The 16,932-nt window shown below is 38.9% G+C and overlaps 1 protein-coding gene across 2 annotated transcripts in view; it reads right to left on the minus strand.

Moving 5' to 3' along the window:
- Window positions 1-6,920: 6,920 nt before the first annotated feature.
- SSR1 (signal sequence receptor subunit 1) overlaps window positions 6,921-16,932 on the minus strand; it is a 21,022-nt gene continuing 11,010 nt past the window's right edge. Inside the window, exons 3-9 of one of the 2 annotated variants that reach the window (XM_042464661.1) lie at window positions 15,136-15,223; window positions 14,781-15,043; window positions 13,549-13,625; window positions 12,896-12,974; window positions 10,838-10,931; window positions 10,465-10,479; window positions 6,921-7,984 (exon numbers count right to left, since the gene is read on the minus strand). In XM_042464661.1, coding sequence (XP_042320595.1) covers window positions 7,917-7,984; window positions 10,465-10,479; window positions 10,838-10,931; window positions 12,896-12,974; window positions 13,549-13,625; window positions 14,781-15,043; window positions 15,136-15,223 — 684 coding nt within the window. In that variant the 3' untranslated portion in view covers window positions 6,921-7,916. The remainder of the gene's footprint in view (window positions 7,985-10,464; window positions 10,480-10,837; window positions 10,932-12,895; window positions 12,975-13,548; window positions 13,626-14,780; window positions 15,044-15,135; window positions 15,224-16,932) is intronic. The other variant, XM_042464662.1, reaches the window with a different exon arrangement.

A 16,932-nucleotide genomic window follows, 5' to 3' on the forward strand; every position in this document is an offset into this window, starting at 1 on the left:
TTCAGTTTCTTCATTATAAGGAGTTGAACTGGCAACATTTCCTGAGCTGACACTAACATAGTAATTAACAATGGCTCCTTGTGGCAGTGTTTTGATGAACAGTTGTAGCACAGCTCATGTGTAGTTTTCTTGTTAGCAGTCTGTGCTAGTGCAGGCATCTACATTTCATGCCCAGTATAGAAGCAGAAATCTGCAGCCTGAAATTCTGAAACAAGGCAGTGACTTTCCTGTTTAATAATTCTGAGTAGCCCATACCTCATTTCTTAATCCATGCCAAGAATCTGAACAAGGTCTTGCCCTCAAAAGTGACACCTACAGCTCCGCAATTGGCACCTTGCATTCCCAATCAAACTGAGAACTACTTCTATTATGCCAGAAAGGTTCATATTCTCCATATACAGCAGCACCTCTGGCCAAATGCTTGACCTCTCCAGCTTTCTCATCCAGGCACAATATAAGACTAAAGTGAAGTGGTCACAGAACCCAAGTGCCAAAACGAAGACTTTCAGGGTCAGGCTGCTTACTAGTGTAGCCCAAAGGAGTGTTTAGGATGTAAAAAGACATGTGTTCAGAGTTTGGAGTTCTTTTTTCTTTTGCTAATGCAAGCTTTTCTGAACTCTTTTGGGGAACTGCAATCTGCTTCTACATAGCGCCACTGTGTGGCACCTTCTGACATTTGTTGGTTTCATACAGCTTTAATCCTTTTCACCTCCTTCAGAGGCCTCTTCCACCACCTATGGAATCATTTCCATTTTGCACTCATTGATGTTCCACTCTGTTCTCTTTGGAATACCCCATTGCCACTCCTGTTGTTTAGTGCTGAGAGCTGATTGATAAAATTGATTAGCTCTGGAGGCACAACAATTGACAGCACTTAATAGCCTCTTTTAATAAGGGTCAAGTTTTTTGCCTCACTCTGTAAGCGCATATTGTTTTGCAAGGGCCCACAATTCTTCATAGAGAGTAAGTAGTATGGATATTCTTGAAAGGAATAACACTGAGTTTGATTGATTCATTTACATTCAATGTGACCTTATCATCCTAGCTAAAGTTTAGAAAGGAGTAAAACAGCCATTACTTTATACTTGCTAGACAAACGCAGAGACCAATTGTTTTGAATAACATTTTTTTAAATTAAAAAACGCCAAAGGGAGTTCAATCTTATGGAAGGTATTTTAATATCTTCCTAAAAGTGCAGACTTCAAAGTCGGGATTCATTTTACATGGATGCCACCACTGTTAGTAAAGTGTCTATGATCGAAGTTATACTTCAGGCATGATTTTATAAGACATTTGTTTCAAGTTTCACTTGTGCTACTCCTAATCAAGCACCATCCGTAACATTATCTCATCTCTGCAAAGTAGACAGGAGGTAAATCCAACTATATCCACAAACATCGTCTTTATGTAGAAATAATGCATACAGTAATAGAGAGCTTCACACCATGCCCACATAATTCTTCATGTGAAGAAAAGGCAGAGATTTATACTGTTGCTGTGTGCTTTACAACTTATTTCCAAGTTATGGCAACTCCAAGGCAAAATTATAATGGGTCTTTCTTGGTAACATTTGCTCAGAGAAGGTTTGCATTTGCTTCCCTGGAAGGCTGAGAGATTGTAACTTTCCAAAATACATCAAATGGTTTCTATGGCTGAGCAATTTAAACCCTGGCCTTCAGAGTCGTAGTCTCTGGCTCTAGTAGAAATTCATGTAGTCAGTCTATTACTGTAACACAGTGCTTCTCAATTATTTTCTGTCATACCCCCCCTAGGAAGAAAACATTTAGCGCCCCCCGCACGACTGTAAATAGTATCATTTGTCCATAAAATTGTTTGCCGAGGTCAAATGAGCCCCCCTTTACGGAGCTTCGCGACCCCCCTGGGAAGCCCACCCCACTATTTGAGAAGTACTGCTGTAACAGATGGTAGTTTTGTTTTTAAATGATCCATCTGAGTTGCCCAATATTGATAGGCTAGCAGAACAGGGTTCAGCCTTGGAAAAAAATAAAAATAGTATGTACATGACAGAAGCTGTGTTACCAAGAATGACCATCATATTCAAATACTGTGTGCTCTTGCCTTATGCGGGGGATCCGTTCTGGACCCCGCCATGTAAGGCAAGTTCCGTGTGTGCTTGAGCCCCATTGAAACTAATGGGTCTTGTGCACACGGAACAGTGGCGCGTGCACCATTTCCCCTTTGTCATGCAGTTTTCAGCATAAGCTGAAAGCCACATACACTACAACAATATCTCACAGAGCAATATTCCAATTTATGTGCTTGTTCAGAGAACTTTATAACAAATTTGTAATACTTGGGTGTATTTTAATTCTTTCCAGTTAAGAAACATGGTCTTAAAGACATCTGGATTCCATCAAACTACTGTATACCATCCATGTGCAATCATGGTGAGTAGGTTGTTGGTGGAAATCACCTGGAAAAGCTTTAGGTATAAGTCATTCAGCTTCAAATAACAGTAGATCAAGAAAGCCTGTTGGCCAATTTCTGAACCAGGTTAAAACATGTCTTTTTAGGAGCCCTGGTGGCGCAGTGGTTAAATGCCTGTACTGCAGCCATTCACTCAAAACCACAAGGTTATGAGTTCAAGACCAGCAAAAGGGCCCAAGCTCGACTCAGGTTTGCATCCTTCTGAGGTCGCTAAAATGAGTACCCAGACTGTTGGGGGCAAATTAGCTTACTTGTTAATTAGCTTACTTGCTGTTCACCGCTATGATCATTGGAATAGCGGTATATAAACAAAACAAATTATTATTATTATTAATAAAAGCTTTTGGAACCTCATGTATCCAGAGTTTTATATTGTTAGACAAACATCAGCTTTTAAAACTGTTCAGTTAATAGTTAGAATATCTACATTTTTATTGTTTTAAATTATATTGCCTTAGTACATTTTAAATTGTTCAACTGATTTTATTGCATGCCACCCAGAGATCCTATAGTACAGGCATCCCTCAGTTAATGAAGCCTCTGAAAACAAAGGCTTTTGGGAGGCACGGCTAGAACTAGGCTCCTTGCCACTACTCCCACTCTGTGGAAGAGAACAACTATTTTGAACACAGTTTACTAGAACAAAAATATATTTACAGCATAGAGGAGATTAACTCTGCTCAGGGAAAAACACAGCAGCAGGGAGTAGCTGCTGGAGATGCCCCAAACCCCCCTCTTTGCATTGAGGTTTTCAGTGATTCAGCCTTAAACAGAAGCCTTGGAGAACTGTCTTCATTTTGATTCCTACAGCACGATACTACATGATAAAAATGCAAGGCAAACATTCTTGCATTTTGGAAGAAACTTTTAAGCGGTCTGCAAAAAGCTCAAAAATGTTTCTGTTTACTTATATAAGGCTCACTTAGACTGCTCATTAATTTTGCACATGCATATTGTTAGTTTTGAATAGTTTTCAGAAATATTGTTAAATGCTCTTCTTTTTTGTGTTTCCTATTCCTGTTTTTTCTATGCTATTTTGGCTTCCGGTACCAACGTTTGTTAGACATAATGTTCAAGAAAAAAAATCTACTTTGTTAACTGAGGTATAACTGTATGGGGCAAGTTAGAAACAATGGGGAAAAAAATAAACAAGGGCACATGCTGTACACTGTAAAAAAGGAGTAGGCACCACTGAATGGCCTTACATTATGAACAGGCGTTTACACCTCATTATACACACACACACACACACACACACACACACACACACACACACACCCAACTCCTTTCCAGGCAAGCATTCTCTGAATATGCCAGGAAGAAACAACAGGAAGAAACTCTTCTAGAACATGGCCACATAGCCCAAAAAACCCACAAAAAATATGGATGCCAGCCATGAAAGCCTTCATTCAGTGGTGGCAGCATCACTATCAGTACTGAAATTCACCTATTTTACACAAAATTTTCCAAGAGGTAAAAGATATCTAATACACCAAGCCTCCAATTGAGAAGAATGTTTTACTGTACTTACCTGCTGCAATGAATCACAATCTGCTAATTGTGGTTTATAAACAATGTTTTGGGATGGTAATTAGTTCCAGAGTAGCATGTGTGTATGGAATGACTGGTGGAGAACATGTATGTCTGTATTTATATGAAGTAGCTAGGGACTAAGGGGGAGGATGGCCTGGGATGGTTTTGCATGAGGATGAAAGCAATAGGGGATGGAGTTGAGGAATAGTTAAGAAGAGACAGATGAAAACTGAATATTGGTTGAGGGGCCAGCATGAACTGTTCAGTACATGACTTTGTATATTGCTGACTTAAGGTAATTGTATCCAAATGTTTATATGCTGGACAGAGACAAGCAATAAATATAAAACATATATTTTACAACTGTAATTGATCAAAAAAATATTTGTTGCCTTTTGAAAATCATGTCTGTTTGGTCACAACCATTGAAAATATTCAAGTACAGCCTGAGAGCCACTGATAATCCTGCGAGTAAACCTGGTGGCAGTATGGCCCACAAAGGAGAGAGTATGAAGTCATTTCTGTCTGCTCCAGGTGGTGCTATAACTTCAGTATTTGCTGGATAAAAGCCAGGGAATGCTACCATGGTGAGAACACCTCACTTGCCATGGGGTCCATTATGCATTTTAATGTTATTTTAGTGAAAAGCCACTGGCATGTTTGGTGAGTGCAGCTCATTCAGCAAGTTTGTTGTTAATTGTCTTTGATTAAACTATGACCCATGGTATGAGAGACTTCCAAGGCACCCTATCCTCAACTGCTCTGCTCAGCTCCTGTAGACTCATGGCTCTGGCATCTGAGTCTTTCCATCTGGAATGTGGTCTTCTTTTTCTGTTGCCCTCCACTTTACCAAGCATTGTAGTATTTTCTAGTGAGTCCATTCTTCTCATGATATGGCCAAAATGAAATAACCTCAGATTAGTCAACTTTGCTTCCAGGGAGTTTGGGCCTGATCTACTCTAGAACCAATCCATTGGTCTTTTTAGCAGTCTACAGTATTCTCAGAACTCCTTGTCCAGCACCACATCTCAAATGAATTTATCTTTTTCTCTAACAGCTTTCTTGACTGTCCAATTTTCACCACATAGAAATGGGAAATATGATGGCATGGATGAGCCTAACTGGTATTTAATAATGTATCTTTATAGTTCAGGATGATGTCTAGTTCTTCTATAACTACTCTTCCAAGTCTTAGCCTTCTGAATTCTTAACTTAAATCTCTTCTATGATTGGTGATTGACCCCAAGTATGGAAAATCTTGGATCATTTTGCTCTCTTTATCGATGTACTTTAGGTAAATCGTCTGGGGTCATAATTTTTGTTTTCCTGATGTTCATCTGTAAACCTGTCTAAAGACATCAGCAGAACTGAATAACTGGAGCAAGACTAGCAAAAGTCATATAATATAAATCGGGTTCTAATACTAACTCAAGTTTTTAAGCATTACTCAGTAAGAAGCATTATCATAAGACCAAAGTTTAACTGAGGAAGAGAGCCAAGAATCAGATGAAGCTGTGCTGAATACAAATCCATCCCAGCCTAGAAAGGCAGGCAGTTGTTTGGGACCAATCTTGTCTGGCCTAATTTTGTGCCAGCACTGAAGCTGTGGCTGGAGAAAGTTTGCATCTGACTTAACATAGCTCTTCTTTTGCCTTCTTTCTTTGTGCTTTTTCCTTCTCTTCTGCTAGGCAAATCTCTGAGATGAATAAGAAAGGGCTCCTGAAATCAGGTAGCAGCAGAAACAAAAGAGCATTTCTGCTGGAAGTAGTGACTTGTGCCTCAACCCCTTACAGCTAGCACACTTTTTGAGTTAGAATTGCAGTTTTACTGTATGTTGTAATATGGCCAGTAAACCATCCTCTCATCAGCTCCCCAGAAGACAAAGGTTTAAGTACATCCAAATCTTTAGGTTTACCCTCAGTTACAACATTTTGTCAAATGTGATCAGTACGAATAAGCTTCACTAGCAGATTGCTTACCTTTGTTGATGTTTTAAATGAATAAAATTTTATTAACAGAATAGTCAACCTACATGTTAAGATGCATATTGAAAGTACCATCTGACTTACTAATAAACAGTAATTAAAATATAATTCTTGATCCAAATTCCATTTAAAGCTGAAACGAGCAGCAAAATATATTGTCAAATGTAAACAATGAGCATTAAAAATTATTCTTTCATAAAGACTATTTCAGTCAAGAGAACTACTTAAAATTTAGTCACAAAGTGACTTGCAAGTATTCTAATGATTTTGGCTCAGATATGCATCCCAGGATATCAGGCAATAAGCACTTTTTAATGTAAGTACGGAGAAGATGACACCTGAGTTTCACATCTTGAGTTACTGTTTTTTTCTGATCCTAAGCTGGGTTGAAAGGACTTAGGTCTCAAACAGATGGCCCAAAAGGTCCATGCTGTGACCGTGGCAACCGCACACACCTGATCCTGAACCAGGCCGCCAAAAAGGAGCTGATTTTTTCCACTCCTTTTTTGGGCGGGCTCAGCGTAGCTTCCAGCCATATTCAAGGCATGCACTGTATAAATGCCACGCCCCAATGTGGCCTGATGGTGTTCCTTTTGGCCAGTCTGTTTGAGGCCTTAGATTTTCTTCAATGAAAGAAGCCTTTGAAGCCTTCTATATCACTGTTTCCAGTCTTACCTTACATTTTCACATGCTGCATTTATGCCAGAACATTATGTACATTATAACAACTCGTATAAAGCCAAAACATCAGTATTAAATCTTTTCAATTATGAAATCGGTGCACTTTCTGATTCTCAACAAGTCAGCCCAGCCAGAGGTTAATAACTGATTAAATTCTCAAGTGTGATTTCCTTCAGAGAGACATATGGAGATGGACTCCTTCTCTAGAAATAACTCTAAATAGACAGCAATAATCTCATTAATTTCAAAAAGAGGCGGCACAAAACTCAAAAATAAAACTTAAGTTTATGTTTTTACTGTAATTTTAGAATGTATTTTGTATACAATCAAATATGGGAACAAAAGAACACAACCTAACTGTTGAGTTTGTATGCTGCTACTCAGATGATTTAATCAAAGTCAAACCTTGTATCCAGCTTTAGCTAAGAAATTCAATGCATTCTTCTATCCATGATTGGGTTTTCAAATGGTGGGAGAACCTGTAAAATTTTATTTTTGAAGCCCAATCTGTAAATATTTGAGCTAGCATTCAAACTGTATTCATAGGGGTACAATAATGAAACCTGCTGAATAAATACCAGCAATTAATTACAGATGTAGCTACCCTGTAATCAAAAAAGGGGTGGTAGTAAATGCAAAATTAAGCACACAATCCATTTTTCACATATGTAGCTGCTGTAGAAATCCCTTATTTGACACATATGCAAGAATATTTGGGATTTCAAACTGTGTGCGCTTTATGTCAAACAGCAGCAGCCATTTAAAAAAAATACTGCTAAAAGCAGTTACACCTGCTTGTGCCTTTAGAATACTAGCTACACAAAAAAAAAATTCAACTCAGTGCTTTATGAGAGATTTAACATGCGGACTAAAAGTAGTTGCATACATGTAGCAAAGAATGAGATCAATGACACTGGGTAATAGATTAGAAAATGCATAAGGACCTTACATGACAGGATACACGATCAGAAGAGGAAAAGAAATGACACAATTGAAGTTGGAAACAAAGGTGTGCAGATGACAAATCAGCATTATGAAGAGAATCTAAAGGCACATTTCAGATAGCACAATGATTCTTAATTTTCTTTAAAAGGAACGAGAAGTGCATGTTTAGTAATGTTCTCTGAACACAACTAAATGCTTAGTCCAAATGTTTCATAGTATTCTCCTCAGTCAATATGGCTTCTCAGCACAACTCCCATTTCAAGCAAAAACAAGAGGGAGGGGTTGAATGGCTGGGTTAGTAAAGGCTGACTGTAATAACAACATTTACTCGTCAGATCCCACTGATCTCTTCTGTGACCGTTTGCGTGGTAATCGTCTTGGTGAAGCTTTGTCTGAAGGGGAAGGGAAAAAAAGTTATTTAGTTCACTTGAAACTGGGGGATGGGGAAGAGAAAACAGTCTCATCTGACCACACTGGGAACCATCATGCAAGAGGCAGACCCGAAAGCATTGTATATGCTTTCTCAGGTTAGCAACATGCAACTGGTAGCCGATCTCCTATTTATTCTTAAAACAGAAGGAGAGCAAACCATTCAGTTGTAGCTCTGCCATGGTACACTTCGTTTCAGTTCCTAAATCTAAATAAGAGTGCAATGGCTTGAGTTCTAAGGATGAAGGAAATACATTCCATTTTCACCTTGCAGAACAGCTAGATCTAAAAATAACTTTTACACTTATCAACGTAAGGTTTAATTCAATTATTAAGTTAATGGCGGGGTACAGACCGCCGCCGCCAGTAGGTCCGCAGGGGAGTCGGAGCCTTCACACGGCCCGACTCCCGCGTGGACCGAAAAAGAAGCTCCAAAATGGAGCTTCTTTTTCCGTCGCGTTTGCGACGTAGCGAGGCGCCAGGGGCGCGCCCGCTACGTCACAAGACGCGCGACGCGTTCGGACGCTGAGCGTGCGATACGCAAAGATGGCGCCGGCCATGTAGAAGGGCCGGCGCCATCTTGTACAGACAGAGTCCGTACTAGGCCCAGGGGCGTCTATAAGAGACGCCCCTTTTTTAAAATGGGACGTCCTCCGGACGTCCCAAATGGCGGTGCAGAAAGCACCTCTATATTCCCAAAAGATAGAACTATACATATATTTTGTAGTCAAGTAAATGTGTTAATCTTCAAAATACCATTTGATATTAAAATGATGTTCAATACAGTCATCCCTCCATATTTGCGGCTTTGATATTTGCGGCTTTCATTATTCACGGATTTCATTAATATGTTCTCTCTAGGAATCTCTAGGTCCTCCAGTGCAACTCTGTGGTCAACTTTAAATAAAAGTTGCACTGAAAGGCCATTTGTAGCTACTCCAATGCCATTCTATTTTCAGTGTATGTTGGACATTGACCGCAGAGGTGCACTGGAGGACCTAGAGATTCCTAGAGAGGTGTTCTCTCAGGTAAAAACAGTGTTTTTGTTATTTGTGGTTTTTCCATATTCACGGGGGTCTTGTTCCCCTAACCCTAGTGAATATGGAGGGACAACTGTACATGTTTTAATTCATAGTGCTCAGTAAAAGTTGAAGGCAGTAAGAAAAGAGGAAAACCACATTTAGACTGAATCAACTAAGCAACCATATCTCTGAGTCCACAAGAACTGGACATGGGTACTGGTCACCAGGAGTCTTGGAAGTCTTTTGTTTACAGGGTTGCCGTAAGTCAAAGCTGACTTAATGGCAAACAACAAGAAAGAACAATTCCAGTTAGGACAACTCTTAGAAACCCAAATATAAATAACTGGCTGGTTAGTGTATATAATTCAATTCCCCTCAGTTTCAGGAGTGGGTTGGATTTGGTTACCCCCCCCCCTTAGTGTTGTCAGTTAATAATGCTGTGATATGTCTTAAAAAACAGTACTACAATAGTGTAACAACAATGGAACAATCCTATTAACAGAGCTCTCTTGTTCAGTCTTGCCCTAGCAAGCTATTCCTTCCGTCAGCTCTCTAGCCAATAACCCTTCAAACCTACTTTGCCTCTCTTTTGCTTTCATGCCATTCTGCACAGCCTCTCCTATTTTTATGTTCTGTGTTTTCCACATGTCCCTTCTATTACCTTCTTGTCCTGACAATCCATTATTTCCTTAGATTCATGTTTTTCAAGCTTTGCCCAACTGCTTTTAGTCACGTTGTCTAGACACCAGACTGTTCATATCTTGCAGCATGAATTCTAAATTTCTAGTCATAATTTTAGTATTGCCAAAAAACATGTTACGTTTTCTTTTACATTACACATCACATCCCTTCACTGATCATACTTGGGCTTGTCAACAGGTAGCCCGCTCCTTTCCTTCATCCTACTGATTTCTACATGTCCCCCTGCAGTATCAGTCCTAGAGGTCTCTAAAGAGAAGCCACACTTTAACACTACATGAGCCACATCTGGCCAGACCAGGAGTTAGTGCATGTCGAATGTATCCTTCTAACAGAGAATGAATATATCTGAAAATGGCAAGCACATAATACTTCTGCCCTTTCATCATGCAATTAAGCACACTCAGTTAACTCAAATGGATTGCTGAAGGCATATCCAATCAATCAATAATTTTCCAGCAATTAAACACTGTCAACAGAATAATTTTGTTTGAATATTAACACTACCTAAGATATTTAACAGCTAACCTATCAAATGCGGTTAAAGCATGGCTTCTCACATCACAGAAATATGAATGAGATTTTCAAAGGCCTCATGCTATTTTACCACCACATGCAGTTATCTAAAGTACACCAATCACCAAACAAGAATGTGTTCAATGTAGACCCATCTAATTAGTGCACATATTTTAAAAACTTCAGCCCAATAGAATTTGTCTCACCTCTTCTACTTTGCACTGAAGCCACAGGAAAAACAAAACAGAAGAGACAGCAAAGATGTTAGAAAAGTCCATAAGCATTTAAAAGATCTAGCATATGACATATTTTGGACTTATGTTCAAGTTAGATTGAAGCCAGCAAAATTTAGACTTCCACAGCTCCTGCAAGTCCAACCCAACAAAAACCAAGTACCCAGCATTATTCTAATCATAAAATTAGTTATGCCTTTAAAAACAACCAGTTAATAAATCCTCAGATAGAGAGCCCAAACAATTAGAAAACAAATTCAGATGATCCATTATCATGTTCCCTTTTCTAAATCAGTTCAGCATCTATAAGAAATTCCCTGCTGGAAATACCAGTTTTGATACTTACTAATTTGATTTAAAGTTTCTTGAGGAATCCAACTCATGTCAACATCATTCTGACTGGATGTCCCCATCTCTACTTTCTGAGCTGGTCTTTTTCTCTGAAGGTATTAGAAACACAATAAGCAAAATAGATCATATTTTCTTCTCAATACAAGGTTTCATGTCAAGACTTTTTAATTAGAAAGTAATTCCAAGATATAAAAAACTGATGTTATGCTCATTAGATGCTAAAAACATTAACCAACTATGATCATAGGGCTGTATTACTTGGATGAAGTTTCATATCATCTACTCAATTGAATGCATTTTCCAATTCCAAATAATATAACAAAAATCCCCCTTTCTTTTATGGTAACATAAAATACACCTCATCGCTGTAAGAAAAGGGTGGGTTTTTTCTTTTCTTTTCTATAAAGCTCTTCTTGATGTCATATATCTACTCTCTTATCCTAAGGGTGACAAATACAGTATTGGGTAAAATTAATTTGAATGTCTGTCACAATGGAAGGATCAGGTAAAGGTTCATGTAAAACCTGGGATCTACAAATACCACACATACCACCAGCAGCTGGACAGCAGAACTAAAAGTAGGAAAATTCACACCTTTTCTGTCTGTGTGCCACTTTCTTTCTTTCTCTCTCTCTCTTTCTTTCCCATTCTCTTTATGCTGGGAAAGGGATGGAATGTTCTTGTAGAGGCTTGGGATTGTATGTCCAGGTTGCTCATGGCAATCCATATGCTTAGATTGTCTATAACTTTTGATCGCATTTCACAATTTTATAGCAATAGTAAGTACATTTCTACACCATTTATCAGTGAACTAGCACTCTAAATGGTTTACAACGTGTAAGCTAATTGCTCCCAACAAGTTGGGTACTCATTTTACCGACCTACGAAAGGATGCAAGGCTGAGTGGACCCTGGAGTCCTGTAGGATCTAACTCACAGCCTTGTGCCTGTGAGTGGCTGCAGTATTGGTATTTAACCACTGCACCAACAGGGCTCCAATTTTCCATTTGGTTAAGAAAATGTGTGCAGATGTGGTTCAATAAGTTGTGTTAGTTGCCAAGAATACCACCATATGAGGATGGTCACTGAAATAAACAGGAATTGGTCCATTGTTTCGAAAAATTATTCTAGTTGTGTTCCTGAGTGTTTCTTCTTTAACAGAAAATTCAGTATAGAGGCAAAAATAAAATGGAAAGAATAGGGAGATGTTCCTACATGTTCAATCTGTTTCAGCAAGTATTTTATTCTAAACTAACTTTCTGTACACATGGAATGAAACAAGCAGTTAAGTCTTGCTTAAGTAAATAAAAACAGTTTGAAACTTCTGGACACTAGGCATCTTCAAGGATGAATTCTTCTTTTACTAGCCTCCACTTTTCTTATGATTTTCATTTTGTTGACCAAATATCCCAATCAATTTTATTCTAACATATGGCTATAGGTGAGGCAGGCTAATCTGCTCTCCCTTTTGTCTCTATTTTGCTATTCACACTACTAAGAAAGGGAAACTGTGGCTGGCTGCTATTTACTTTGCCTATTGTAGGAAAGCACACATAGCCACAGTAACACCATCTACAGTAGAATAACATGCTTTCCCAGCTCAAGATTTATTGTATTGCTTACCGCAGACACACTACTGAAAACTACCAAAAGCTTGTTTCTCCAGCCCTCTTTCACCACTTTCTTAATGCTGATGCTGCTAAAAAACTTCAAGCTGAACAGACGATGAGGAAAAGGGAGTGTGGGAAGGCATAAAAACACTTTGTAAAATTAAGCTTCTTTGTCAGAAGTTTCTTAACTGAAGCATGCCTGTAATTACATTTATGCTGCATGACCATTTTATTTTAGGGTAAACTGGCTTCTATCAAGAATAACAAAACATTGTATGTTTGGTAACATGACCTTTCCCAAGGAGCTTAGAGCAATATACACAAGTTTTCCAGTTATGTACCTATCTATGTAAGTGGACAAACCCAGTGTTTGAGACAATAACCAGAAATAATACTGATAACATCCTATAATCATGAATGGGATACACAGAAGCCATTACTTACCTTCCTAGATTCTAACAGCTGATGTAAACCGATGATGACAAGAAGACCAAGTCCAGCAAGGAATACGTACATAAAGATGCTTACATGTGAGGAAGAAAACACTTAGTAAGTTCCTTTTTTTAACAGGCAAGAACTACAAAAAGCATCCCTGTATTCCCTAATCAACTTAAACAAACCAGTAAATTAACTAACACCAGGTCCTATAAACTTGTTTATTTTGTAGAGAACTGTTAAAAGTTCTCAAAAGGATCCAGATTATGCAGATCCAAGAAAAGGTGTATCAAGGGACACCAGCTTGATCCAGATAAATTTAATGAGATAGCCCTATGCTTATCTAGACTGGTGTTCACAGAAATAATCAAAAAGGTTTGCAGAAAACCCTACTGTACAGTGGCTCTCCAACTGATCTCCTGTGCTAAAAGCAAGATTCTCCTCACTCCTTCTTGCACATTTGGTAACAAAGAAAACCAAGAACAATCGCAATTGTTGCAAAACCCACATTCTTCTTGAAAACTATGGTCATTGGAAGAGCATGCCAAAATACAAACAAAAATCCCTCGAAACTCCCTCTAAACTTCCCATCCTTTCTTTTTGATGGTACTGAGGTACTATTCTAAAATCAACAAACAGGGTATTTTATTACTAAGTCTTACGTTTCACCATCTAATCCATCTTCTTTTTCAATAATTGTAACAGTCTGATTGAAGACAGCATCTTGGAAGAAGTTCCCCTAAAATAAAATATGCATCACCATTAATGCCTGACAAAGATACCAGGAAAGTCCCAGCACCTAGACTAATATCACTGTACACCTCCTCCAGGGATAAACTGTATTCCCTGCACTTGCTTCCAGTTTTTCTTCATTGTTGTTTACAATTTCCACACATTTCAAAATTTTACTAAGAATTGGGAACACACTAAATGGAAAAGCAGGATCTACTCAGAAAAAGAGCTTTTCTTGTAGCCATGATATAAACCCATCATGAATACTGATTAAGGGGGGGGGGGGGGAGGGGGCTGGCTATCTTGTTTTTTCCCACCAAAGAGATGCTATTCAGATTTTTAAAAAAGTACTAACCAAAAATGTGGTTCCCACTATGTTTGCACCATTTCAGAAATCAGTTCAGGAACTGGCCATTGGCGGGGGGCAGCTTGATGGCCCGTCCTGTCACTGGCCTCTCCTGGACCCGACATTCCTGGCCCAGCCTCCTTACTGACTTCTTTGGCCGCTGACCAGCTTCCCTGCGGCCTTTTTAAAATTTTTTCCATGGCCAGAGAAGCCAGGGAGGCTGGGACGAGGACACTGGGGCCAGGAGAGGCCACACCATGTCAGCTGCCCCCGCCCCCAGGCCAGGCTGCCAGTGGGAACCAGGACAGATTGGAATCCGCCTGGTTCCCACTTGGGCTGAATCAATTTATTTCTAAATAAATCGATTAAGCCCCCAAAACACCCCATTTTACCAGTGTCTTTTTGATGCTGGTTAAATGGGCAAAAAGCATGGTCCCCCTTTCTGAATTGATTTCTGAAATCGGATTCAGTGGGAACCATGCCTGTTTAACCCAGATCACGATCCGGATTAAAAGGTAGTGGGAATGAAGATCAAGATGACAACCTCCTTCTCCCAGTTCCAGGTACAGAAACTAAATGGACTGAATTTTCTTCAACAATGGTAATAGTTGTATCTTCTCACTGAATCTCAGGGCAGCATAGTTTAGAAGCTGCAATATAGGTAATGTAGTGAAAGAATCCTTCAACAAAAGAGGATGCTTGAACATTTCAGGAAGAATAGTACCTCTTATTTGCTTATGTATATATGACTAGTACCAACAACAAGAAATAACCTGTTTGTTTAGCACTAATAAAATCCCAAACTGCTATACTCACATTTTGATCTTTGTAATTCAGATTGATAACAAGTCCAAATGGACGACCACCCATAGGCTCCGCAGGAATGAAGGAGTATTCAAATGTGGCTTGTCTCTGTGGTGGAACAACTGTGTTCAGAGGAAGAGCTGTGAAATTCTGAATGAAGAATTGGTAATCTTGAGGGTACCGGAATGAAGCATCTAGAGACTCTATAATGAAGTCTTCTGTCCCCTTGTTAGTAAAGCCTACTAAAAACTTCACAATGTTGTTTGCTGGGAAATCTGGTGAGAAAAGAATAGGGGAAAAGGTTAAGATGCAATTCTGCATTAAAATGAGTAACTGTTGGCCAGACATAGAATGCAGCCTTCTTTACCTTCTCCTTTCACAAACAAGATGGTTGTATCTGCATTAGGTGAGGCTTTAGGTTCTCCAGATAGGTCTTCTTCCTCTTTCTCTTCTGTCTAATACAAGATAAATGTTTTTGAAAAGTCCACAATGAATAGTGAACCAATGAATGTCCAGACACTATAAGGCTGCTATTGCAATTTCCCCCATCAATGAATTTCCAGATCCAACATGCACTGGATTTCTTAAGAGACTGCATAGCAGCATCCTACCACAGTGCCGCGTGTGTATCCTTCTTCAATCCTTAGGAAGTTTGCCATCAGGCTTAAGGTAGATATAGAAAAGTAAAATTCTAACAGCACATCCCTGGGTCAAAGCTGTTAGCCAGGAAAAATATATTTCTAGATCCTAATAAATAGCAATCACACTTTTATGGAACAACTTAAGACCAAGATTTTTCAAATACTGTACTGTATTTCTTATACACACAATGTACAATCACTTCATCCCATACTTAACAGTTAAAATTTGTTTCAGAACAACACTCCAACAGAGTTGAAAACACACCTGAAGTTTTTTAATGCTACCGGAATTACATTTAAGTCTTAAGTATAGGAGTATAGGAAAAAGGAAAGTTATCATTAATGCAAAGAATGCATAACACCAGTACTGACAAGCCCTTTCTGGCACTTCCCTGTTTCAAGGTGGCAGGAATATAATAAATATCCTCCCATGTGCTTTGGGAAAGGGTTGAGGAAGTTTAAAGAAATAAATTAGGTAAAGCAATATGCTACCTTAAGCTAAAAAAGAGAAAGATATAAAAAACCTAATAATGATACTATCAAGTACATATAATAAAAAAGATCAAGACATAAGTCTTATAACTGATTGGGCAACTGTTTATGGTTACATTGATCCCCCAAGGAACCTTGGATGGCCACTCTACCCACAGCCACCTACATAAACAAATCAGGATTTTTCTCCCGTCTCTCACAAACTGTGGGCTGTGGTGGCATTCTGCCACATTTCCGGCCCTCTGTAGGCTGCTTTAGCCCCAGGAGAGGGCTTTTAAAAACTTCTGGATAACTTCTTATTTGAAAAAGGGCCTCTCCTGGATAAAATGGCTGTGGGACAAGGGAAGGAATGTGTCAAAGCTGCCCCACCGAGGCTGTCTGGGGGCATACATTTTTTGAATCTGCGAGACCACATGTGGTCCAGAGGCCACTCTTTTCCCGTAAATGTCCTACATAATGGTTAAGCAAATGAATATTGAGATAAAAAAATAGTGTTGATTTTGCACCAAGGTACCAAAAAACAAAAACAAACAAACAAACAAAACCCAGCTAGCTGAATTTTAGGCAGGTCAAATGGACAGAAAGCAGATATGTTGTTTTGCCATGTAATGACTGTCAAGTCATCTGAGGGCTAAGTTTGATTATGTACAATACCACTACAATAAATTCTGTTGTAACACTAGTGCTTTTAAAACTGCATTTCATGGTTTTTGAAGCCTATCAGATTGTAATAGTATAGCACCTTGTAGTCACCATAAACATTATGAACCACATGGATTTCTAAGGATAAATCTACTTGACATATTGGAGGAGGATTCTCTTGAGGGAGAGAAAGGCAGGCTAGCACCACCAAGCCTGCCTGGAAGAAGACAATCCCTCCCTTCAGCCACCTTCTTGAGGGAGATTGTATTGTATTGCATTTTTGTACTGTACACTGCTATGATCATTGCGGAATAGCGGTCTATAAATAAAATGTATTATTATTATTATTATTATTATTATTATTATTATTATTATTATTATTATTACTA

Source organism: Sceloporus undulatus, chromosome 4 (genome assembly GCF_019175285.1).
Source record: "Sceloporus undulatus isolate JIND9_A2432 ecotype Alabama chromosome 4, SceUnd_v1.1, whole genome shotgun sequence".
NCBI classification, from domain to species: domain Eukaryota; kingdom Metazoa; phylum Chordata; class Lepidosauria; order Squamata; family Phrynosomatidae; genus Sceloporus; species Sceloporus undulatus.